The sequence below is a fragment of the Hyalella azteca genome, unplaced genomic scaffold (genome assembly GCF_000764305.2).
Source record: "Hyalella azteca isolate HAZT.00-mixed unplaced genomic scaffold, Hazt_2.0.2 contig13959, whole genome shotgun sequence".
Lineage (NCBI taxonomy): Eukaryota > Metazoa > Arthropoda > Malacostraca > Amphipoda > Hyalellidae > Hyalella > Hyalella azteca.
The window spans coordinates 123948-148471 of record NW_025943861.1 but is presented as its reverse complement, the minus strand read 5'-3'; the positions used below and the strand labels follow the sequence as shown (position 1 = coordinate 148471).

General features: G+C 37.1%; 2 protein-coding genes across 2 annotated transcripts; one reads left to right on the top strand and one right to left on the bottom strand.

Moving 5' to 3' along the window:
- Window positions 1–2309: 2309 nt before the first annotated feature.
- LOC108682323 (protein dissatisfaction-like) lies at window positions 2310–5405 on the bottom strand. Its single transcript, XM_018171466.2, has 5 exons — window positions 5061–5405; window positions 4789–4872; window positions 4210–4319; window positions 3306–3433; window positions 2310–2703 (listed from the first exon to the last, which is right to left on the bottom strand). The coding sequence occupies exons 1-5, from the start codon at window positions 5403–5405 to the stop codon at window positions 2453–2455; spliced, it is 918 nt and encodes a 305-aa protein (XP_018026955.2). The 3' UTR covers window positions 2310–2452.
- A 593-nt stretch (window positions 5406–5998) lies between these two features.
- Window positions 5999–23895, top strand: LOC108682322. Its single transcript, XM_047883900.1, has 4 exons — window positions 5999–6045; window positions 16755–16971; window positions 22197–22319; window positions 23548–23895. Exons 1-4 carry the CDS (start codon window positions 5999–6001, stop codon window positions 23893–23895), a joined length of 735 nt encoding a protein of 244 aa, XP_047739856.1.
- The last annotated feature ends 629 nt before the right edge of the window (window positions 23896–24524 follow it).

The following is a 24524-nucleotide window of genomic DNA, read 5'->3' as shown; positions in this document are numbered from 1 at the left end:
AATGTAAACAGAGCCACTGCGTCTAAACAGTTTACTTACCACAGACTGCCTGTTACGTGTGCTCTTTTTGAACTCGTGGCTCCTAATAATCTCGAGTACGTCTGTTGCCAAGTGCCAGTATCGAAGTTGAAATTTTATAGCAAAACCAGAAAGAATTACGTACGAAGTCGTAAGAGAAACCAAGGCCGTCTTACAAAATAATTATTTGTTTTGGTGAACAGGCGAGTGCTAAAGAATAGTGTGGTGAATTTTAAAGCAGCTCATCTGAAACTCGAACCTAGGGCCGAGTATTTCTCGACTATACCAAAACTTGGAAGACGATCTCTACCTACCAAGAAGGTCTAGCTTTACCTACCCGCATAAAATTAACGAGTGACGTTCGTTAACGCATTTACAGAACACAGTTTACATGCGTCGCTTTGTATAAACATAGAACTGATAAAACATTGAACTGATAAAACATGGAACTGATAAAACATGGAACTGATAAACATGGAACTGATAAAACATAGAACTAATAAAACATAGAACTAATAAAACATTCAACTAAAAACTTATAACTGATAAAACATATAACTAATAAAACATAGAATTGATAAAACATAGAACTAACGTTAGCAACTGCAAAGATCCGAGTTTCTGTTCTTATATAGACACACCCACGCTTCTGTTAATATACTTGCTTCTGCTTCACAAAAACAAACTACTCAAACATCCCTCTCCAATTCCGTGAATTTATTTCGCCAACTGACAACATTAAGGTCAAAATTATAATTAAGTTGCTCTTACTAATCCATTGGTAGATTTAGCTCGAAAATGAGTGAGTTATTTATACGTTCGTTTGGCAACGATCTTGGTTGGAGAACTTGCGCCCAATAGTCAACTTCGAGAAAAGTCCATTTATTTGAAGGAAACTTGCTAATAAAACTGTACTTATTGATTAAAACTAGTATGGGACAAGTTTATCGATATATTTAGAAATTGAATACATTTAGATGCAGGTACATCCTCTTCTAACACTGAAACTTAATTAACAGCACAATTATTGAAATCTTAGGACCAGAAATTTGCACATAGATGATTACACATTATACTTTATTCATACAGACCTATACATATTTTAAAATATTATTTTCATAATAAATCTGTCGGCATCCAAATTCCTGGTTTACTAAAACGATATTCTCCTATGTGCACTGTCTCAAAACTGCCATTACCTAAATTTTTTTAATATAGAGGAAACTTTTGAATGTTGAGTAGATGTTTTTATGGTTGTTTCTTTCTCTTGCAAGCATGATTAGATGCAAACTAAAAAAAATAAATAATAAGTCAGTGATTGGTACTTTCCATCAGTAAGAACATTTTAAATTTTCAAGTTAACATGTACACATTTAGGCTTCGGACGATTAGATATATTAAGCTATACAAATTTTGAACAGTATAACATTACACGTAGGTACCTCGCTATCATCACTCAGTCTCCAGCCATCATTTGTTGGTAATGTAAAGATTTCGATATTTAAAGCCTCAATCGTTTCTGTGAAATCTACATCTATTCAGATTGATTTCTACCTTCAAAAATTTTCCCTGTCCCACGTCAGCCAATTTACCGAATTGAAGTGAATATTGCCAAATGTTGTTCTTGCAAAGGCGAAAAATAAAATGCAACATTTTTTTAAAGAGTGTACTCCCATGTGAACAAAGTTGCGATATTTACAGATAAAAAATAAAAAATTAAAAGAGAAGTCAGAGTGATGAAGTGTGGAGTCATCATATTGAAGGCTACACAAATTTGGCACGATAATTCACAGTATTTAAGTTACCTACGCGATAAACGTGGTTCTTATGGTAAAGCTAAAATTGTGGAGCATGAGATATTATAATCACATCAATGAATTCAGAAGATATCTTGGATTTGTACAAAAAAAAACACTTTAAATGAAGTAAATGTAGGACTTAGTCAAATTCTTTCAGATTTTAATTTACAATAATTTTTCAAAGACTTGCAATCTTGAGATTATCCAAAACTCGAAAAATTTGATGGTTCATTAGGTCATCATCAGGTTAGACATAATTTTTTGCGTTATCATTCTTTAAAGCTGGACTAGAAACACTCATTATCTGGTATTTTGTTTCGAGTCACGCGGACAGGAATCGTTATTAAATATTCATACATCGTAACCGCGTCCATACATTGATTGAAATGATGCTATATTGACAAGGCATCAATAAGTGTTTAAAGAATTCCATGTATCCAGGTTTCATTTCAAATAACATCATATACCGAAAATGTTAGACATTCTTAATCCTTTAACTTCAGCCATGAATGAACATGTTACATTTTTTTAAGCCAAGAAATTTACCGACTGGTTCTAATTCATGATGCAAACTACCAACCTGAAGTAAAATGCGCGATGGAATATTTGATGGAGACACAATATTTGATATTAATTCAGTCGCTTTTGTCCATGGTATACATATCGAGCACGAGCCTGTGTATGGGCGTATCCCCGACGGTGTCTCTGAAGAAAAGCGCCTCCACCGTGGACGCCCTCACCGTCTTCAGCCCCGGCAGCAGCAGCAGCAGACGCCCGAAGCGCGTGGGCTGGCGTGGCAAGCGACTCCTGATGTAGTCGCTGAGGATGCACTGAGCCTGGTCTTGTAGCATCTCTACAGGGTGAAGGTCTACCAGGTCTCCTGCTTCTGAGATGAAAGTACCCAATAGATTGATTCTAATTTATTGAGAATCAAACTATCATTTATGCCATCGCTGAGTATGTTCCGCAAGTTTCTCACAGATCTTAACATTTTTTAATCTACAATTAACTTGGTCATCGGTTTGGTTTGCATAGGAAACATGCATCAGACAAATTACTTGATGCTTGAGCAATTATCGATTAATGGACAATCTTTCTGTTCAAAGAAATAAATTCCATAAACTGAGTTTCATTTCTTATCTTTAATAGCCATTAACCGAAATATTGAACTCGCACCTCAAACATCATCAAGGTTCCGGTAAATTTTATCAACATTTTATCTTTTTTACGTTCAAGATTTGTTAGTTCTACACCGACGTACACTTCAGGTTATGTACAAATCTTAGAATTAAGACTTAAGTATAAAATTCATTTATTCTATTCATGTAATCGCAGACCACATTACCTGGTTTGAAAAACAGCACCGTTTTTACTGCGGAAATGTTTAATTTTTACACCAACGTATACTTCAATCTCTGTTTATGTCTTCGAACTAAAACTTAAGTAAAAATTCCTTGACTTTATCTCTGTAATGGGAGAAGGCATTACCTGGTTTGAAGAGCAGCACTGCCTTGAGGCAGCCGCACTCTGTGGTGTCGGGGCTGAGGTGCCTGAAGCGCCTGAGTACGTCCTGTATTGTGGCGACCTCGCTGGCCGTGCGCACGTCTTGAGGCACTCTGGTGAGTACATTAGCAGACAAATATTATTTTTTGAAGTAGATAACAGTAAAACGCGAGAGAAACAAGGAAAATTGGAATAAAGTTTGGTATAAGGAACTTGAAGCTGATTCAGGTAAGCCTAATTCTTTTCAATGGAGATGAAGTGCGACAATACCAAACCAAAAATACATTGAAATAAAAGAAATTTTCACGCAATTTTGAAATTATTACAATTGATAAATGGATTTCAATGTTTAAGTTACTTATCTCTATTTCATTTCGGCGGTCATGATCAACTTATATTAATGGCTAGCAGGTAACATGACAATTTTCAATAATATTCTGAAAACACTTGACTGCCGATATCAACTGTCTGCTATAACCGCTCCTTATTTACTGCAAAACGCTCATTTTATTCCGACTGATATCTTCCCTTGGGCTTTACTATTAAAAACCTCTTAAGTGCACATAGTGTCCACAATTTCTAGCCTGTGATTGGTGGGTTTGGCATGAAACGCTATCGTTGATTGGCTTACGTAGTAAAAAAATCTTAAACTATATTTGATAATACGGCAACATATTGCCTGCATTTTATACCTCAGCGATGAGTGCATTTCAATAGGAACAGTTGAGTTTCAGGACCTGTGCCCATACTTTCAAGAAAAGTTAGGTGATCGTAAGTTCATCAGCGCATCATTAACGGCCTTTTAAACAAAATCCACCAATCATAGACAAGAAAATAGAGCGTAAGTACTTACGTTCACTTAGCGAGTTTTGAAAGTATGGCCCCTGACCTGAGAGACGCGGCAGGAGAGGTGAGTAGCGGGGCAAGGTCCACAGGAAGGTACCACTGTGCCAAGTGTACTAGGAAGAGCTCCTTCCATGACGCCTCAACCAACGTGCACTGAGCAAACACAAACAATAATAGAATTATGAGGAGAATAAACTGGGTTGGGTTTTTTAGATTATACCTGAGCAGACTGCCGTTGGCTTGAATGCGCGTCTTATTATTACTTATAGTTTACCCAATTCTGGCCCATAGGTATACAACCTTTATTTATTTTTATTTATTTCTGTAAATCTGATCCTATGAATCCAATAAAATCAACATTATAGTGTCAAGTGGTATATAAAATCACAGCGATTAATCTCTTTTCACTGAAAAATATCAAAAACATAGAGAATCAGTTCGAGGCAACGACAACATGCAAGTACGTTAAGCGAACGGTTGTACTCGACGAGAATAATTATTTAAAATATTTCTAACGTGCAGGAATGCAAATATACATATTTTCAGCCCTATATACGTAATATATAATCTGATAATAATTTTATAAATATAATACAATTCATTTTTTCCATTAGTATAGTACCTGGTCTTGTCGTGAGAGTGTTTGGAATGGAGCCAAAGACCTGATCCAACGCACCATCATGAAGAGCAGCCGAGCTGTGGTCTCCTATTGAAAAATGTTTCATGATTAAAGCGTTTATAATGCTTTCAGTATTTGAACTTTGTGATTTCATTTAGCATTTAAAGCATTTATTTTTTCAGCATTTAAATATCACGCGTTATCATTAATCACAGTGCTTTGAGAATTTTTTATTTTAAAATTTGATTCTAATTGCCTCAGACATGAATGCTTACCTGGAAAATTTCCCATGTGGGAGCAAAGGGGAGTATTGTAGGCATTGACGACATGGGGAAGTGAAAAGCTGTGGCCCCAATTGCTGCTCTTGAGAAGAGGTTACCGTTGAAGATGATGTTTGAACCATCGTAGGGATTACTCGAACTTGAGGAGGAGAGGGAGTGTCTGTTGGAATCGTTGTTGTTGTTGGGTGATGCCTGATTGGTGTTAGAGCCATGGTTGAACACAATTGTGCTTGATGATAATTTACTAATAATCGATGCTGCACTGGATGATAAATCGTCTATTCCATCTTCGAGTGTAGGTTTATTGTCGTGGAATGCACTCTCCGACATTTCATTCATATTCAGCCTGTTAGCGTGGTCACTGATACTAGTTATGATGCTATTACTGCTGCTGCTGTTGATTTTACTAGCGATGCTGTTTGTGATGTTGTTCAGAGCTGCGTTGTGCGACGGAGATGCGTGGAGCCACATCTGTGGAGAATGACGCTTGAAAATTAAGCGTAATAATAACAACGTAACCTTTAAGAAAATTTATTTAATTTTGGCGCATATCTAAAATGATGAGATTTTTTTCTTCAAAACTTTAAGTCAAAATTTCATATGTTTGCATTATTGTAACATTTTACACAAGCTTATTCTTCTTCGTTTGTATGCCAATGAATCGTTTTCTTCCGCTACCGAATAAGTCTTGGAGCTCTGGACCCAATATTTCATTAACAAAGTATTCTCAAGTACCCGAATAAGGTTTTGTTCATTCAACATATTCAAAAACAATAATTAAAGCCGGAGGTTTACTCGACACATCTAAAGGAAATGAGTAGTTTACTTACTTTTTCATGTTGTGGTGAGAACGGCATCACTGGGACACTCGCGTGGGTCGAGTGAGGTAGAAAGGGAGGAGTTGGAGCAATAAGTCCCTCGGTGAGTCCATGATGGGTATTGGGTCTGTGCTGGTTGAGGTGAGCGTGCTTAATGTTTGGTAATGTTGATGTGCCAGACGGTGGAGGTGGTGGAGGCAACAACATTGGCCTAAGCCTGGTGGAGTTGTTGGAATCGATGGCGGCGGAGGTGGCGGTGTAATGGAAGGGGTTGTGGTCCGAGTGCGGCAGCATTCCAGGGAACGTTACTGAGACGCCGGGCAGACCGGCCGTGTCCTTAGGTCGCGGCTTGCGAGGCCCGCGCTCGTGTTGTACTGCTGTGAGGAAATCGATAGGTGGTCAGTATTAAACCGGTAAATTTGCTAAATGGAAATTTTATGAACCCGTAAAATTTGTAGGCTGCGGTAGTGGCGCTGCCACTAGAAATGTGGGAAATGGTCAAGAGGCGGCTCAGGGTGACCAGACAAGAAAAGGGGGTATACGGAAACGAAAGTAGGAGGCGTAGAGGCCGGCGCTTAGCGCATAACTTGGTAACTCGGGTATTTTACAAGCGATGAGTTTACATCATTCAAACAAGGAACGTTCATGTACGAATCCATTACATTGATTTATACTTACATAACTTAGTCATTTGATTCTTTTTTCAATTACCCCTAGATTAGCGACACTGGAATTGTATGAAAATACATCTTATAAAAAATTCTACACCCAATGCTTTTATGCTTCCATTCCACGTTTCTATAGTCATTTAGAATTTTAACACAAATTTTCTCCCTTTATTAGTTTAACCCTATGTACAACGTGCCAATTGACTTCTTCTTCTTCTTCTTCTCAATTGACTTCTAATTACTTATCGATCAATGAGCACGTAAGACTCAAGATAACAATAAATTTTATAAAATCTTCTTATGTTTATTAGAAATGACTTCAATGAATTCTAGGGCCAAGCACCAGAATTGTTACAACTTCTTATTAATTCAGGCATTTAAAATTCTTCCTCATTGCATCTTATTTCATGCTTCATCCGCCCTTTCAACAGCATTACTCAAGGAGAGCATGTAACTGGTAGCATCATTGATAGAGAATATGACATGATTCAATATTCCCAGTAATACTGAACCAAGAGAGAAAGTTTAAGTTGGTATTAATTGGTTGCATAACCTTAAAATGTCTTGAAATCCTTATTATACTTTCATTGCATTGAACTGCGCATGTTCAGGCGGTGAGCTGATCCCAATTCTAACTAACACTAAATTTACGTATATAATTGTATTAAATCATGCATTAACGGAAGCTTAGAACAATTTTATATCTCAACTTTTGCCCTGAAACAATTGGAGGAATAATTAACTTATTTTTAGAATTGGTTTTCGATACCTCACACAAAACATGGAGACTACTGCCTCGCATTATCAACTCTTTTATAATAAATTCGCAAGTATAATGATATTCTTGTTCTTACGATCCTCCAACAAGACACTTGTGCTTCATCATACATCACTGGCGGCCATTCATCTTTATAGCTGCTGATTGGATGTCATGTAGGCGAGCATTGGCCGGCGTCGAACGACCTCCACAGGAGACACAAGAGAGATGTGTCGCTATGGCCTCTTGCTTTTACGCTAAATACTACCAATTTCGTGGATGAAAAAATCGATAATTCTTTGATATACGATATTATTGAGGGAATCTTGTTCTAACGAAAATTTTATTCTTTTTTCGATGAAAAAAATTCGCTATTATCACGATATACGATATTACTGAGTTCTATATGCAATGCACGATATTATTGAGTGCTGTGTGCGTTGTAGGATATTATTGAGATAATTTTACTCCCACGCTAAATTTTCGTAATTTTTTGAATGAAAAATACGGTTTTATGACGATAAACGATATTATTGGAATGAAACACATCTTTAATTAAAGCATTACTATATCAAAGCATTTTATACGAAATTATATTATTTACGCAAATGTGTGTCTTTACCTTGTTGTCTTATCGCCCTAAAATTACTGAACGCAATTCGGCAATTCGCTCTAATACTTTCTGTGCCCCAGTTGGACATCCGTAAAAACATTGGGCTCAACAGGACACATTTTCAAGCGGATTAATATTCTGATGTGGAAGTAAACACATTGTTTGTAGTAAAACCTTGGCGAATCACGCATAAAGAAAATGATTACCCATACAGCTTTGATTAATTTTGCAGAGACATACACTTTTTTCATAAATTAAAGCTTCTCTAAATTATAATTTCGCATTCGAAGCGAGATTATGCAATTGCTGCTCTACCGTAGCGTCCACTTATTTGTTGAATTATCATAACAGGTAAAAATTTGAAAACTTAAATGACTACAAAAAAAGATGGCTTAAGTTAGAATTTTACTGATCATAAATAAATGAAATAAATATCCAACTTCATGAACAATTTATATCAAAGATACATTTAATTTGAATGTTAGCCTCGCTGCGAACTGCCTCCCTAGAAATATTTATATATCCTCATTTTCGCTATCACAAAATATCAAAGAGCAGCTCACTCACCTGCTCTTATCAATGATATTTATAATAGTTTATGTTTAATTTTAAAAATTAGGAATTTGCATTACTAGGAACTAGGTAGGTTTGGGAGAGAGCTATTCCTTAGACCGGGTGCAGGGTGAGCTGACGCTATAGATCAACATGCGTGACTTCTACCGATGGCGCAGGTAATTAGCTACCTAAGATGTTGCAGGCTTCACAGCTCACACGGGCCATACCATATATTTTTTCATGAACTACAACTTTTCGCTCGTAAGTTCAACGACTCTCGTCTCCTTATGGGTAATGATTAAATAGATGAATTAATTCCACTATAATAACTCATCATTTAGCGCCAACAATGGAATAAATATAGTATAAGATGGAAACCAATTAATTGATGATCGTACGACCATAGTTTGTAGTGGTAATTAGACTCAATTCTAATTTAAGCCGTACGCAGATACCAAAAATTGTTTTCTGTAGCATGTGTCTATCAACAAATTATCAACACAAGTTTAAATTGGGCCACTTATCATTAATATTGGTCCCGGCCTTAACAATCAATACAAATTTAATGATCCTAATTTTATGTTAAGAAATACAAACAGCTCAAGTATTATTTTTTATGAGCGATTGTCCAATGTCTTCCAAATTTTACTCTAGAATTGAATTTACAAACATTATAAACTAATATCTCTGCAGATATATTAAAAATTTACTCAAATTCACTTCGGTTCGAAATGACAAAATTTTCAAATAAGATCACCAGGTTCGTCCTTTAACATCGTCAAAAAACTGCTATCTTAGAGGTAATCGTGTTACCTTTTGGCTCTATTTAATTGTAAGGAAGTAAATAAGTTACCAGAAAAATGCATGATAAACTTAGGTATACATGCCTGGTAATTTTTTTAGACCAAGTACGAAGCCGTAATATACCGATATTTCCCTTCAAATATGTTTAAAAGTAACACGAGCCGGCCCAACAATGGAACCTTCAGCCGGAGCTGTAAAACGCAGCTCAGAAACTCGCTGAGACGATTGCGGAAAAATCGCGGCTTTTTCGAACGCCTGGTCACATCAAAAAGCGCCTAATTAGAGATGAAAAGTAGTGTGAATAGCAGAAAGTTTTAATGCCTGCACCAAATTCTTTGCAAAGTCGATGAAATCGCCTTTAGGTCGAGCCAACGGAAGCGAGCGAGAACACAGGCGAGGATTGTCGAACGGAGGGCGGAACGGTGCACAAAAGAAGACTCTTGTTCCGCTGAATGGCATTCCCGCTACGTGCGCGAACTCGCAACGCCCTTCACTTAAAGGATTGGGAAGATAAGATAACATCCGAAATAAAATTAATTCGATTGATCAAAACTAATAAATCAAATTCTTAAATTACTCCGAATAAATTTACCGTTATTGCTTGCTGGGCGTAGGAAACCATCGTGAGATCTCGTTATTTCAGTTTATCTTTAAAAAATTTTCTAAATACTCGTAAAAATTTCTATAGGGTAAACACGATGCAGTAGGGTTTACGATGAGTATAGGGGTATAGGGTTTTCACGATGAGTAGCAGTACCTAATATGGATGGTTGTCAACTTGTCGGCAGTCGCTAAATCAGTGACTAGAGTTTGATTATTGGAATATAAAATAATTGTATTTGCATGTACGAGAGTAATTGTTATATATATACATAATTGTTATATCTTATATAGGTGAGTCTTAAAAGTATGAGCAAGATGGTTCATACGTTTCGTCCTTACAAAGATTCAAGTCAAGTCATTACTCATATCGAACAAATCTCAACTCAAACATGAATAAGTTAGGCGCCCGCGTTACATAATAGTATTGGTGAACGCTAACATGAAGCTTTATACAGTAGAGGCTATGCTATCCTTTAAGTCGGTCATGAGGGCTTCATGTTGTGGTTATTTCACTATAGAAACATCTCATATTGGCTTTAAGAATCAGGTTTGCATTAAAAAAACGAAGCCTAACATTCCCATCAAAATATGCAGATAAATAATAGATGAAAATTACCGAAATATACCTCAGCTCTATTGAAAATATTAAATATAATTGCACGGCATATTTTCTTACTAATTATTGACTTTAAAATATTAAATAAAGTAAGTGTATAATAGCCACGCTAGCAGGTAATTTGATGCCAGCAATTATCCACATGTTGGGCCATCTGATGCGGTGGTTCACAACCTTGGGGGAAATATAATTACCTAATGATGAATATGTATTACATTTGGGGTTTAGTTGAGAGGCGATGAGAAAATTGAAATTTTAACTTTGTAACTTTGTCTAGATGTCCTCAAAATCTTGTTGCAAACATTCCCATCCATCACATTGTTGCTCGGGTCATTGTACACAAAAGATACCAGACAGGAAGTAAATGTTCAACACTAATAAAATGAAACTTCGGGCAAGTGATTTAGTTTAGCCCACATCTAAACGATGTCTCCATATGCAAAACGATTATTATTATCTCCAATTTGATTATATCATAACAGACTGAAAACAAAAACATCCGGGCTTCATTTTCCCATAATAGAGGCCCCTCCGTAACCTCAAGACATAACTTACGCTCACGTTGACCTCCCGCAAGAGATTTCTACTTGATTTTGTGATACACCTTCTGAACGATAGCTATGTTTTTGAGCACTGAAACAAAAAATGTTTTCAATGCAAGTCCACTTATGATCACCAATTATCGAAGACCCCGGCTTGTCGTATGCCATCAGGTCCAATCGATAAGGAATGAACAAACTAATTCATAACATGAATTCCAGTGTGCATCGTCATATATTCACTTAGATCTATTCAATTTCAATATATTCACAACTACGTAATACACCACGCCTGGCAGACCTACATTATAAATAACTAGAACTACAATTAATCAGCTTCATAGAAGCTGCCAAAATTTTCTGAACGGGAGTTATTCTATTCCTAAAGTATTCTTTTAAACATTTTTCGTCGGATGTAAATAGTTACTGAGCACATATAATTTATTGACACAAACTCAACTATTTACAGAAGCACATAATTTCATTGGTAGTCCGTGGCCTCATGAATTGTCACTGAATTAAGAAGGTTTAGCATAAATCTTCCATTACGATTTGTGAAGAAATATACATATTAATTTCGATAACATTGCGGCACTTTGAATGCCGGTGATGTTGTTGGCCTGTTTTTTTCTCTATTTTACGCTTAAGTTCAGTTCGCCGTGACTAATTAACATAATGCCACGGGATTATGGTGATAGTAAATAAAACAATTTTCTGCGTCTATGTTTTGGTTTCTCAACTCTGGAAGTATAAAACTTAACTTCTATTAGATTTCACCTTACTTTATTAACCATATCACACAAAGTGCAATTTGTGCCATGATGAGTGTAGCTGAATTTATTTAAGTGAATTTATTGAATGATGAGTGTAGCTGAATTTATTTGAGTTGTACAGTCAATTCATAATTTTAACTCTCTCATGTGTACCTTTTCAGGATGTAAGCATTATTATTGTACATGTTCTTACAAAGATGAGATGGCGTCAGTGTTCATGGAGACGGCGGACTGCTTGCGGTGACACGCGGGAAAGTTTACGCTTCGGCGGCCCTTTTTATTGTCCTGACGCGGCATGACCGGCACGACCGAGCCTCCCTTAATTTAGTGAGACTCAGGACAGCCATACAGCGTTGGCAGTTCATTTGGACCGTTTATAGATAATTGACGTTTAATTCATGACCATGCACTGCCTGCCTCCATTTACTTTTGTAGAATATGTAAGTTACTAGTAATATATATTTATTAATTTACTATTCATTGAAATTTGAAACTCGTTAACTTGATTACTCAAAGAAATTAATATTTAAACATCTGCCTAAAATCCTGAACAGTGTCTGAGCATATTGTATTCATATCAGTACCATGAAAAAGTGTTATTATTATGAAGTAAGTTCGCTAGCTGCTCCCGCAGAGAGCCGCAAACTGCACAGTTTGAATTCTCGGCAACAGCGCCTCATAAGTACAGTGAACTTGTCCTGCCGCTGCCGCGTCTCCCGCCTTGTTTGATGTCAGTTAGTTCTGTGTTGTTGAATTATGTAAGCCAAATATATTTGTACATATTGAATTGATACGATTCCGTGAGTTCACATGGAATTGCAGGAATGAGAAGGTCACCGAACTAAAAACTATTCCGGTTTCAGATATTTATGATTGATCCGGGATATTAAGATTTCTTGGTTATTTGAGTTTACTTGCAAGCTACTAACGTTCCAAGTCCAAGAAAATAGTTTACGTTCAACAATCATTTTTCTGAGAAGCTGAAAGAAAACTTTCCACGGTAAACCCTCAACTAGCCATGTCACAAAATGCTAATCGTAATTAGGTTGGAAGAGAAATCAAATTAATGTAGCGAATGCGAGAAATATGCTATTTGTGTATGTTAGAGCCGCAAACCGCACAGTTTGAATTCTTGGCAACAGCGCCTCATAAGTACAGTGAACTTGTCCTGCCGCTGCCGCGTCTCCCGCGTTGTCTGATGTCAGTTAGTTCTGTGATGTTGAATTATGTAAGCCAAATATATTTGTACATATTGAATTGATACGATTCCGTGAGTTCACTTGGAATTGTAAGAATGGGAACGTCATCGGAACAGAATTTAAATTAATATAGCGTATGCGACAAGTATGCTATTAGCGTTTATTATGTTGCATGGAGGTGAGTCAGCAAACAATGAATAAGATGATTCATGATGCTATTAGCGTATATTATATTGCATGGAGGTGAGTCAGCAAACAATGAATCTGGAACCCGTTTCTTTTGGAGGTTCATGTCCGCAGCGCACCAGCATTAGTACTATAAGTCCATTAATAAATGAAATTGTATTGTTACGTCGCACAACGAAGTGAAATATGAGCAGCTTTGAAAGTTTATAAACTGTTAATAAAATGTCGTTCACGTGAGTAATTAGAATGCTGAACAAGTATCGATATAATTTATAGTATAAGTAAAATTAGGAGATTATTTCAGACTAAATAGAAGGATATTGCAATGCAAGGTACAAATAATTAATACAATATAATAACTGGCACCCAGTACACCAGTGCTGGCCAGTGCAGGCCTCCCGCTGTTATGGCGCGCTGTTGCCTGCCACAACATTTGCCTCATTTGACCTGCAATAAATAATAAAGTCAGGAAATGTCAGCATCAGACAGAAGACTAAAAACTAAACCAACTTCTGGCCTAACAAATAGAAGATTAAACTTATTTTCTTGAAGTTTGCACCGAAGTCGCGTGTAAACAATTTAAATATTGAACTTCATCTTTCCTCGGAGTTAACAGTAAAGTTGCTCGTATGAGAACACAAAACTTTCTCATTTAAATGAAGTTTATTCCGAAGTCTCACAGCAAATTAATATTTCGTAGAACACCACAAAATAGTGAGCACAAGTCGATGTTTCACGAAAAATAAAAAGGATTTCGTGTTTTTTAAACAATTATTTCCTTTTCAAAGAGGCGTTTTACTTCATTTCGACGTGCACCACATGAACGTGATCTACGTTTTATGAAGCCAATTAATTTTATTTTAGGCAGTTATACTTTTATCGTCAATTACAGGCAGATGTTGGTCCTTTTAGCCCCTTGATCCACTAGATTAAAAGTAAACAAATACATTTCAATTTATCGCTATTAGACGTTACTGTATTGTTAAGTTTGTAATTTTACGATTGTCAGCTTAAAATAATTATAAATATAAATTAATGATTATATCATGAACAAAGCTGCAACAATTCAATAGACACCACATATAAGCTACTGAGTAGCCTTCAAAATTTTTATATTTTTTTTGCATACCTATTGCTAGCATACTAGGGTAGGAAATTATTCGCCACATGTTCGTAGCTACTGAACATGTAATACTCATTTTGCCCAAACTAAACTATTTCAAGACAAACAGAATTTTCCGCCAATGCCCCACTATTCAAAACAGTGCATAAAAATAGACGACTAAACTACCTGTAATGTTAGTAAAAGGCATAATTATGTATATGGTATTGGCTGAACTGAAAATAACAAATAATAATTGGGCACATTTTCTCCACCCAAAAATCACCTAAGATCAAATTCCACGTAATTCAACCACAGAATGATTGGGGGACATTGTTGCGTCATTTATATGAAGCCTCATTTGCGGCAGAGAAACCATTAGTAAAATGTGAAGTGTGAATGTTTTCCATGTACTGAATTATTAATAATGTTGAATCGAGCTTGAACCGCTCTCCGTGAACTGTGTTTTCATCGAATTCATATACTTCTACTCATGCCGTCGTAATGTTTAATAGTCGAGTATCCAAAAAACACAAAGTGAAGATATCTTATTATAAATCCTTTTGAAGTTAAATTCGTTGTGACGAATGCGACGAGTCAGCGTTGTGGTGGTTTAAAGACATGAATTGATAACTTATCAAATAGTGTTTTAATTTTTTGGCTTCTCGTGTCAGGAAGTGAAACACCTAATTTTGAATTAGAATTTATCTTACGATTAAACCGTATTTATGGAAGCCTCATGTTCGGAAGAAAAACCTTTAATAAAGTGTGAATAATGAATGCATACCATATACTGAATTATGAATGATATTCAGTCGAGCTTTAACCCCTCTCCGTCAATGGTGCGTGGTCATCGAATTCGTGTATTATACAAATTTTCTCACCGTATTTTATCGTTGATTATCCGGAAAAACTTTGGAGAAATGTCCTATACCATAAGACACATAAATGAAATACGTCATTATGTAGAAATTATAAGACATGAATTAATAACTTAATTTCGGAAGAGAAGCTGCAGGGTCCTCAATCGTGCAACTGGAGGCAATACAGAGACTGGAGGCAATACAGAACTTGAGACTGGAGGCAATACAGAAGGAAATTTATCAGTTAGCATAAGACTTAATACCGATAATAGCTTTTAATATTTTTCTGTATGCGGTGTACCAATTTGAAGGCATGAGCGCAAGTTAGGCACCGTTAGGATGCTTACCAACCACACCGACCGCTGCTTGAATTGATGATTTCCTATAGCTTTTCTGTAAGCTTCAAATAATGAAGTTGGTAGACAATACCTTTTTAATTTTCAAACACACGACTCTTTTCAAACCTCATACATAAATAGTTACTGAGTATGTAGTTAAATTTTCATTACCAACTAAACTATTCAAGCTGCACCCTATGATATAACTCCGTCCGTGGCAGCCCAAAACATGATTGCACAAAGGCTCACGAAACTTAAGACTCTCATTACCATTTGTTGACAAAGTCACGGCAAAATAGCGGCAATTCTCACAGTTTTTTAAATTGCAAGCAATGATAATCAGGCATATAGTAATTGCCAACTTAACTGTTTACAGGGGCCATGAACGTGTCATGGAATAAACTTCCGTACAAATCATGACAGAACGAAAAAAATTAAGCCAAAGATCTCTTGTTAACATTTGCAAAAAAATAACAGCGTAAAATTTATGCAACACGCATTTGCTTTATTACATATAATAAATAATTATTTTACGAATCATCTTGTCTAACTTTGTCACTCCGGAGTGAAGATAGACGTACCAGAGCTCACTGGGAAGGTGGTTTTAAGTTTTCTCTTTGTTAGGAGCCCCTAACTCATGTAAATAGAATATTATCGTGAAAATGTATGAAATATAACCGTACGCTTGATCTATTGAGCAATGTTTTGAGAATGCAGATTTATTCCAATGTAATGGCCAAATGCTTCTGATAATTAAATGTGATACGGATTCAAGGGAGTGGCCACTTTACGTAATTATTCATATTAACAATACGCCATACGGCCATACGTGTAACAATACATGTAACAACACATGTAACAACACGACATGTAACAACACGACATGTAACAACACAACATGTAACAACACGACATGTAACAACACGACATGTAACAACACGACAAGTAACAACACGACAAGTCCTCCCGCGTCTACCAGAACCTGCAGCACTCCGCCGGCACTCACCCTGTGTAGGCTCCCATGTCATGCTGTTTATGTCCTCAGAGATGAATAAATTATTGTATTATCCCTTGTGTAATTTTCTCAGCAGTACAAGACTGTCCAGTTTTTGGTAGAGGTGTCAGTAATCGACGGTATCAATCGAATAGAATAATAATAAGCATGAACGCCCCTAATTTATTAATTCCTCTTGAATGATGGACTGGTTAAGTATCAATTATGTGATTATTTATTGTGATTCCACTTCAACACAGGCCTTGCAGTTGCCGCAACTGTGCTTCCAAGAAAGCCTGCTCCTCTGGCCCAGGATCGGTGGCTCCTCCAAACCATCTCGTTATCAATGCAGCTCAGCGGGGCGCTTCTGACGACGGCACGCTTGAGCAGAACCTCAAGCCTGGTCTCTCGGCTCATGAGACTAGCTCGGATGCTGCCGCCCCAAACGAACATGAAGAAGACGAACAAAGAAGGCATGTAGATATACCATAGAACATTTGCGTTTTGAATGCTGTAAACACGCAATTGTCATCTGAGATCCCATTCACGGATTAGGTTAGCCCCCAGCCTACTGAAACTATAGTAGACATTTCAAATGCCAAGCCTTTAGCACAGACTCCTGATTCATTCCAATTTCGTCTACTATATCAGCCAAAAAGCGTAAGAGAGAAGAAAATGAAAAAAAAACATCTATTGGAAAAGTGGACAAAAGATTGGAATGGCCTAAACACAAGCAAATCCGCACCCTAAAAAGCTCTGATTCTAGATCAGACAACACCCCTTTGAAGAAGCAAAAACCTTCAACCAAAGGCAAAACTACGTCTGTCAGCTCCAATGTGTCTCGAGATTTTGCACTGTCTCAGGAAAAAAAATGATTGATCTGCCAGACACAAACCAGCACTCATTATCGATTGAGAACTCGCCAGTTGATGATGCTACGCCGGTTGCGTTGGGCACCAAAAGAGAGTCACTCCCGGCACACCGGAGGGTCTTAAAAATGTTCAAGCTGATGCGGCAGTCTTTAAAAGAATGCGTGATGCAAAGTAAGTGCAATCGGTCATGAATCAGCTGAATGCCCAGGATTTATCTGAAGAGACAATACTGATGAGCTTATCGGAGTCTTACTCGTCCAACGTCAAGCAAGGAAACTTGATTCCGTCTCCAAGATTGAGATTCACAATATAATCTCCTCATGAAGCACGTTTATTTTATTGAATTTTACTGAGCAGGACTCAAATTGAAACTGAAACCGCTTCACCCAAGCCCCGAACCACTGAGCACACACAACTTCCACTCGCCCGCAAGGGCAACTCAAACAAATCAATGGCAACACGACACCCCGCCTACAAAGAGCACATAACAGACCGTTAACACTTTCTAAGTGCAAAAAAAAAAAATAGATAATATAATACAATACAATAAAGTCATCGTAATTTTGATCATTTGGCAAACTAATAACAGTTAAAAGTCGAATAATCCTAAACTAATTCTAAAGTTTAGGATTAGGACTCCAGCACCGTGCGAAAAAAGTTAAAAAAAAAGTTTAGGACACCAGCACGGTGCGAGCGACGATCTTGTGAGTTTGTCTCAGGGGGTTTCTCTGCCCTTCAAGTTGCAGGTGGCAGGTGAGACGGTCTCAATGTCGTGGCTGTTAGTCCAATTACTCAAATGTAATTGAAGTGATGAAGAAGTCTGCAATTTTCTTCGAAGCAAAATATGTAGAATTATTTAATTAATTTTACGCACATGCTACGAAGCTGTTTGGATCGCGCTAGAAAGATGTGGTTTAGTTTTGTTTATAAAAAAACGTTTCTGTTGAGGGCCGGCGACTTGAGTGATGTGGCTTTGTACTCGGCATTGATGGTAGCTTAATATTTTCATGTAAAAAAGTGGCTTTTTGAAACCCCTCAGTCACTCTTGGAATTATTTTCGTTTTCTACTTGATTCAGAGGGTAGACTTGTTAATTTTCATTGTGTAGATGCAATCCCATAACCGCGCTTCATCCTCAGTCCGAGTAGTGAGGATGGAGGAAACAAACAGCATAGGAATTCAGTTGATAAAATTACCTATGTAAAACGCATGAATTTCCATAACGAAAAAACGTTTCAATTTTCAACTGGAATCTTAAAAGATAATCGAAGAATGAATTAATTGATTTTGCACGAGTTTTTATTGCAATCTTTGAGGAAATCAACATGCTGGAAACTGCTAGGTGATTGATAAACGTTCAGACCAATAAGTTAGCCGAATAAGTTATAAAAGAGTATTTATTTATTTAAATAATAATGAATAGATTCAATGAAACATATATTTAAACCGTTCAAGTTGACATCAGCTTTCCGATTACAGCCCGATCTTACTTGGTGTAATTTCATTCTAATTAATAACTAAATCTGTCTATTGATCAACTGCTTGTAGAGCTTCAGTTCATAAATGATTGAAAGGTCTGCGCTTAATTCGGTAACGATACTGAACTAAGCTGAATGCATTATTTCTCAGCAGTTGGTGAGCGACGATAGCTCAGTTAGAGATGATAGAGATGGAACCTCCACAAATATACATTCAATGGGAGGTGTTCAGTAGCTTTTTATATGATAAGTTCCATATATCTAAAGTTAATGGTAATTAAGATAAAAATAATTGATTAAAAATTTGAGGCGCATTACGAAATCGTCGCGAAAGGGTCTACTTGCTTAAATCTAAGATTGCGTCATAAACAATTGCTGCTTAATAATTAATTAAAAGAGATTGGCATTGCTAAGTCACAGCAGAATTTTACACTGTTATATTTTAGCAGAGGTGGGCAGTAGCGCGCTACATGTAGCGGCCGCTACATTTTCAGTAGCAGTAGCGGCGCTACATTTAAGGCAATGTAGCGGTAGCGCCCGCTACATATTTAAGTAGCGATACGAGGTTTTGCCGCTACAGCGCTACCGCTAGATTTACAGATAAAGCCTTTAGATTTCGACGAAAACTTGAGGTCACGGACAGACGGACGGACAGACAGACAAACGGACATGGCGAGCACAATAGTGCATTTTTTCCATAAATGAGGAAATGCGCTAAAAATATATCAGTTTAGGCATTGATTGATTAGGTATCAGCGGGATGCTGATGCTGATCTTATTTGATCAGCATTATAGACAGTGTATATATAGACACAGTTAACATCCACTTTATTTGAAATTGTATTATAAAAAAGTGTATTGTTATCGGAAAAAAATGTCGCCTAAAGCTACATGAAGCATTTTGATCTCGTTTATATGAATATGGAAAAGAATGCGATATTATCGGACGAAAAGGCGTCAAGTTGGTTATGAATGGAATATGATGGTAAGCAAGTTTTATGTCTGTTTTTATATTTGTCGCTGCTTAAATGCTGGTAATTTATTAAATGATGCGTAATAAACAGTTTCTCTGGCATCATTTTTGACGAATTTAATTGTTTGACTAATTCTTTTGCTGCAAATGGACTCACTACGGATAATTGAGTCAGTTCATGATGAGTTTTTGTAAATCATCTGAGAATTTATTAGACTGTAATATTCTATTTTATTGCAATAATATTCTTATATAATATTTATTAGACTATAATATTCTATTGATGCACAGTCCAACGAACAACACCAGCTTTCTTTTCTCCACACCCAGGACAATGTTGGTACCAAAACATTATGGTTACCCTAAGAAATCTTCAGGTTTTTATAAAGCAGCGAGCATCATTACCAGAATCTCTAATTCTGCCTAAACTCTTTAATGTTCAACTTAGCAAATTTGGACACACTCTTTTCATCCTCATTCGAGTAATAGGGATTAGGTCACTAATAACTTGGCACTGATCACATCAAATTATCAACGTTCAACACATGAACTTTCATTTCGACAATAACGGTAATTATGGACTAGGAGCGCGCAATTAAACTAATCATCAGTTGATTCGCCGGCTGAGACATTACTAGATGAGAAGAAATGTTAACTAAAAACTGCAATATAGTCGATGAACCTCATCAAACTTATGAATTAAAAAATCACAAGCCACATCGTGAATTTAAAAATATCAAAACTTCTTCACACAACATTTTCATTCACTATTCTTACAAACATGGTAACTTCGAGAGGTCAGTGTGTCCTAATCAACAATTATATATCATTGACGACTCGTTCAAATAACTAATAAGTATAGACTGATTATGTGTCAAATATGTCTATTGATTAACTGCTTATAAATCCTCACTGCGTGAAATAATTATTATTTAGTTTGTGTTGATTGCGATAATTTCAAAGAAACATACGTATATGGCGTTTGGGGTCCAAGAATAATTTAGTTAAGGATGCAACTTACCGCTCGGATGACAATTTTGCGAGTGGTATTCAGTAGTTACGGATTGATTGCAGCATCGTCTTTCAAATTTAATAGAACTAAAGAGGTTTTAAAGTCTTTATTTTTATTCCGCGATAAACACCAGCATCGTTACCCTTGCGAAACGGAGGAAGAGATGGCTCTCTTTTCGCTGTTACCCGTATAGCTTGGCATTAAGACTTATAGACAGAGCTTGTCTCATCAATCCACCATGGTTTGTCGTACCCCACATATGCTTGCTGCCAAAACAGTGTAATGGCGTCAAATGAATATAAAATATCAAATCGATTTGACGAAACGTGAAATTTGCGAATCATTCAATGAATAAATTGCATCCGTAGTGAGGTCGTCTTGTGAATCATTCAATTAATTATAATACCGCAGATGACCTCACTACGGATCCAGGAGGCACATTCATGATGCACATTCTTTCGGTGACTGTAGTCATAACCTATCACTACCAATGCGTCGCCCGAACAGTCCTACACAACTACCGTACATGACACATAAGTCGCCACTATAAATTTAAAAGCGACGAAAACTCCACAAAAATTCAACATATCTCTATTGAGAAATGACTCGGGTTTGGATGAGCGGTCAATTAATTTGTTAATAAGTTCATAGCAGCGTTGGTCGCCAGCCAAAGTAACTAAGTAAGTAACTAAGTTACTTTAAGTAAGTAACACAATGTGTTAGTCACCGTAACTCAGTGTTTGCCACGGTCACCGTAACTCAGAGCTTGCTACGGTCACCGTAACTCAGAGCTTGCTACGGTCACCGTAGCTCAGAGCTTGCTACGGTCACCATAACTCAGAGCTTGCTACGGTCACCGTAACTCAGAGCTTGCTACGGTCACCGTAACTCAGTGGTAACGTCTGTTGCCTAGGGTAACTCCTGTTATCTAGGGTAACGTCTGTTACCTATGGTAACGTCTGTTGCATAGAGTAACTCCTGTTACCTATGGTAACGTCTGTTGCATAGAGTAACTCCTGTTAACTATGGTAACTCCTGTTACCTATGGTAACGTCTGTTGCCTATGGTAACATCTGTTGCATATGGTAACATCTGTTGCCTATTCGTAACCTGTTACGATTGGTAACATAGGCATAGGTTACCATAGGTAACAGGCATTAGGTGTTTGACTCACTTCTGTGCAGTTGTTTGACTCACTTCTGTGCAGTTGTTTGACTCACTTCTGCGCAGAATTTTGGCTCACTTCTGTGCAGTTGTTTGACTCACTTCTGTGCAGTTGTTCGACTCACTTCTGTGCAGTTGTTTGACTCACTTCTGTGCAGGATTTTGACTCACTTCTGTGCAGTTGTTTGACTCACTTCTGTGCAGAATAATGACTCGCTGGACGTGGTAGAGTCGTGGATCGAAGTGGCCAACATGGCGACTGATGACGCTGAACAGCGCATGGTTCAACAGGAAGAAGAATCAAGAATCGTCAGCACTCTGCAGCAGGTATGCCCCTACAGCCCTTATATATTGCAGTGATAGGCTTATAACCTACAAACAAACACATTAACTTTCACAAATACCTATCCCTACAGCACCTATATATTGCAGTGATAGGCTTATAACCTACAAACAAACACATTAACTTTCACAAATACCTATCCCTACAGCACCTATATATTGCAGTGATAGGCTTATAACCTACAAACAAACACATTAACTTTCACAAATACCTATCCCTACAGCACCTATATATTGCAGTGATAGGCTTATAACCTACAAACAAACACATTAACTTTCACAAATACCTATCCCTACAGCACCTATATATTGCAGTGATAGGCTTATAACCTACAAACAAACACATTAACTTTCACAAATACCTATCCCTACAGCACCTATATATTGCAGTGATAGGCTTATAACCTACAAACAAACACATTAACTTTCACAAATACCTATCCCTACAGCACCTATATATTGCAGTGATAGGCTTATAACCTACAAACAAACACATTAACTTTCACAAATACCTATCCCTACAGCACCTATATATTGCAGTGATAGGCTTATAACCTACAAACAAACACACCANTTTCTGCTCTATCGCTGCTCTGTCGCGTCTCTACGCCGGCTCTGCAGCCGGCGACGGCCTGCTCTATTCCCTGCCCTAAATTTTAACTGGGATATACTGCAGTGATAGGCTTATAACCTACAAACAAACACACATTAACTTTCACAAATACCTATCCCAACAGCACCTATATGTTGCAGCAATAGGCTTATAACCTACAAACAAACACACATTATTCTCAAATACCTATAATAAAATCTTGAGCTTTTATCAGGAGATGTATTATTATTTCATTACTGCAGTACAGCTCGTAAGATATGAGCTACTGCTCGTTTCATCTCAAAATGACAGCTATGGTCACCTTGATTTGTTTTTTTTTTACTTTGTTATATTAACTATACTTTTCAGTGTACCATTATTGATTATAACCATGTAAAATGTATCAGTAAACTTATGTATTGGTAAAACTTAAATTTCTTGCCATAATTTCATATTATCTTTTCACAAACATTACCTCACTTACTAGCAGCTTTTTTTATTGTATCGCTGAATTGTGCTCTTTATTTGTTCTTGTATAACATTTCCTATTTATTTATTCTATTTTCTTGCATTTTCTTCCTCTTGCCAGTACCATTCACTGATATTTGAATTAATTTCCAGATTTTGTCACCATTCCTGTTTCATCGCGATTCAGATGATTCAGATGATTCTCAAGGCACTGACTACCAAGAACACACCATCATTCCGACTGTTTTGAAGAACAAGCGCAACCAGGCGGACTTGGCTCATCACAAATTTGACGTGGCGGTGCAAACTTGTTTCCCTCGTCCCGCAATGGTAGAAGTAGGAGTCCAGGTGCAGGCAGGGCCCATGCTGAGCAAGGCCGTGCAGACAGTGCGCACCGCGACCACCAGCGTCGCTGTACAGGCGCAGCTGCCGCCCGAGGGCTCCATCGTTGCCGGGGTCATTCCTTTTGGGGCTGTGGGTGCCAACTGCAGCGACAGGTGATGGTTCACGAAAGTGCACGGCTCGAACTTTTTGACGTTTACTTTACTTTTTCTTCTTTAGAATTATATTGAAATGCATCAAACTTTACAACTCGATATGAATTTGTCTAAACAATTCATGTCTCACTACATCGGGTATTAGGGTAGAAGAATTGCATACAACTAAACTTCCGAAAGTAGTAANACAACTGTCTCTTATACACATCTTTCTGTGGATTATTTTTAGTTTTTTTTTAATTGCTTTGAAGATTGATTTATCAGAGGATTTTTATTTTAAATTTATTAAGTGGATGTTGGAATGTTCTGTTTTTAGTTTATTTTTCTCGACTTATTTGTCCGTTGATGTAATATTCGCGTCAAATATCTACCTAGTTCATTACTGACATGCGGTCGAATATTCTTCGATATTTCTTTAGTTTTGTGTTGTTTTATGCGGATGTTGTTTTTTTTACAAATTTGAGGTAAATAGGAACTATACAAAAGTCCACTGTGCGTATCGTTTTGCTAGACGAGTTCTTAGGTTCTTTACTATCACTGCTATTCCATGTACTCCGTGGAATATATCGTAATTAGCTAGATTTATATCAAAATTTTCAGGAAATAGACAGCCTGCAGGCTAGAAGTGCCTAT

Excerpts from the sequence above, each read along its gene's own strand:
- LOC108682323 (XM_018171466.2), bottom strand. The coding sequence starts at position 5,405 with ATGAATGAAATGTCGGAGAGTGCATTCCACGACAATAAACCTACACTC. Across the intron at positions 4,873-5,060 it reads CCACATGGGAAATTTTCCAG|GAGACCACAGCTCGGCTGCT; the intron begins GTAAGCATTCAT and ends ATTTTTCAATAG. Across the intron at positions 4,320-4,788 it reads CACTCTCACGACAAGACCAG|TGCACGTTGGTTGAGGCGTC; the intron begins GTACTATACTAA and ends GTGTTTGCTCAG.
- LOC108682322 (XM_047883900.1), top strand. The coding sequence starts at position 5,999 with ATGGGTATTGGGTCTGTGCTGGTTGAGGTGAGCGTGCTTAATGTTTG. Across the intron at positions 6,046-16,754 it reads GTGAGCGTGCTTAATGTTTG|GCCTTGCAGTTGCCGCAACT; the intron begins GTAATGTTGATG and ends ACTTCAACACAG. Across the intron at positions 16,972-22,196 it reads AAGACGAACAAAGAAGGCAT|AATAATGACTCGCTGGACGT; the intron begins GTAGATATACCA and ends ACTTCTGTGCAG.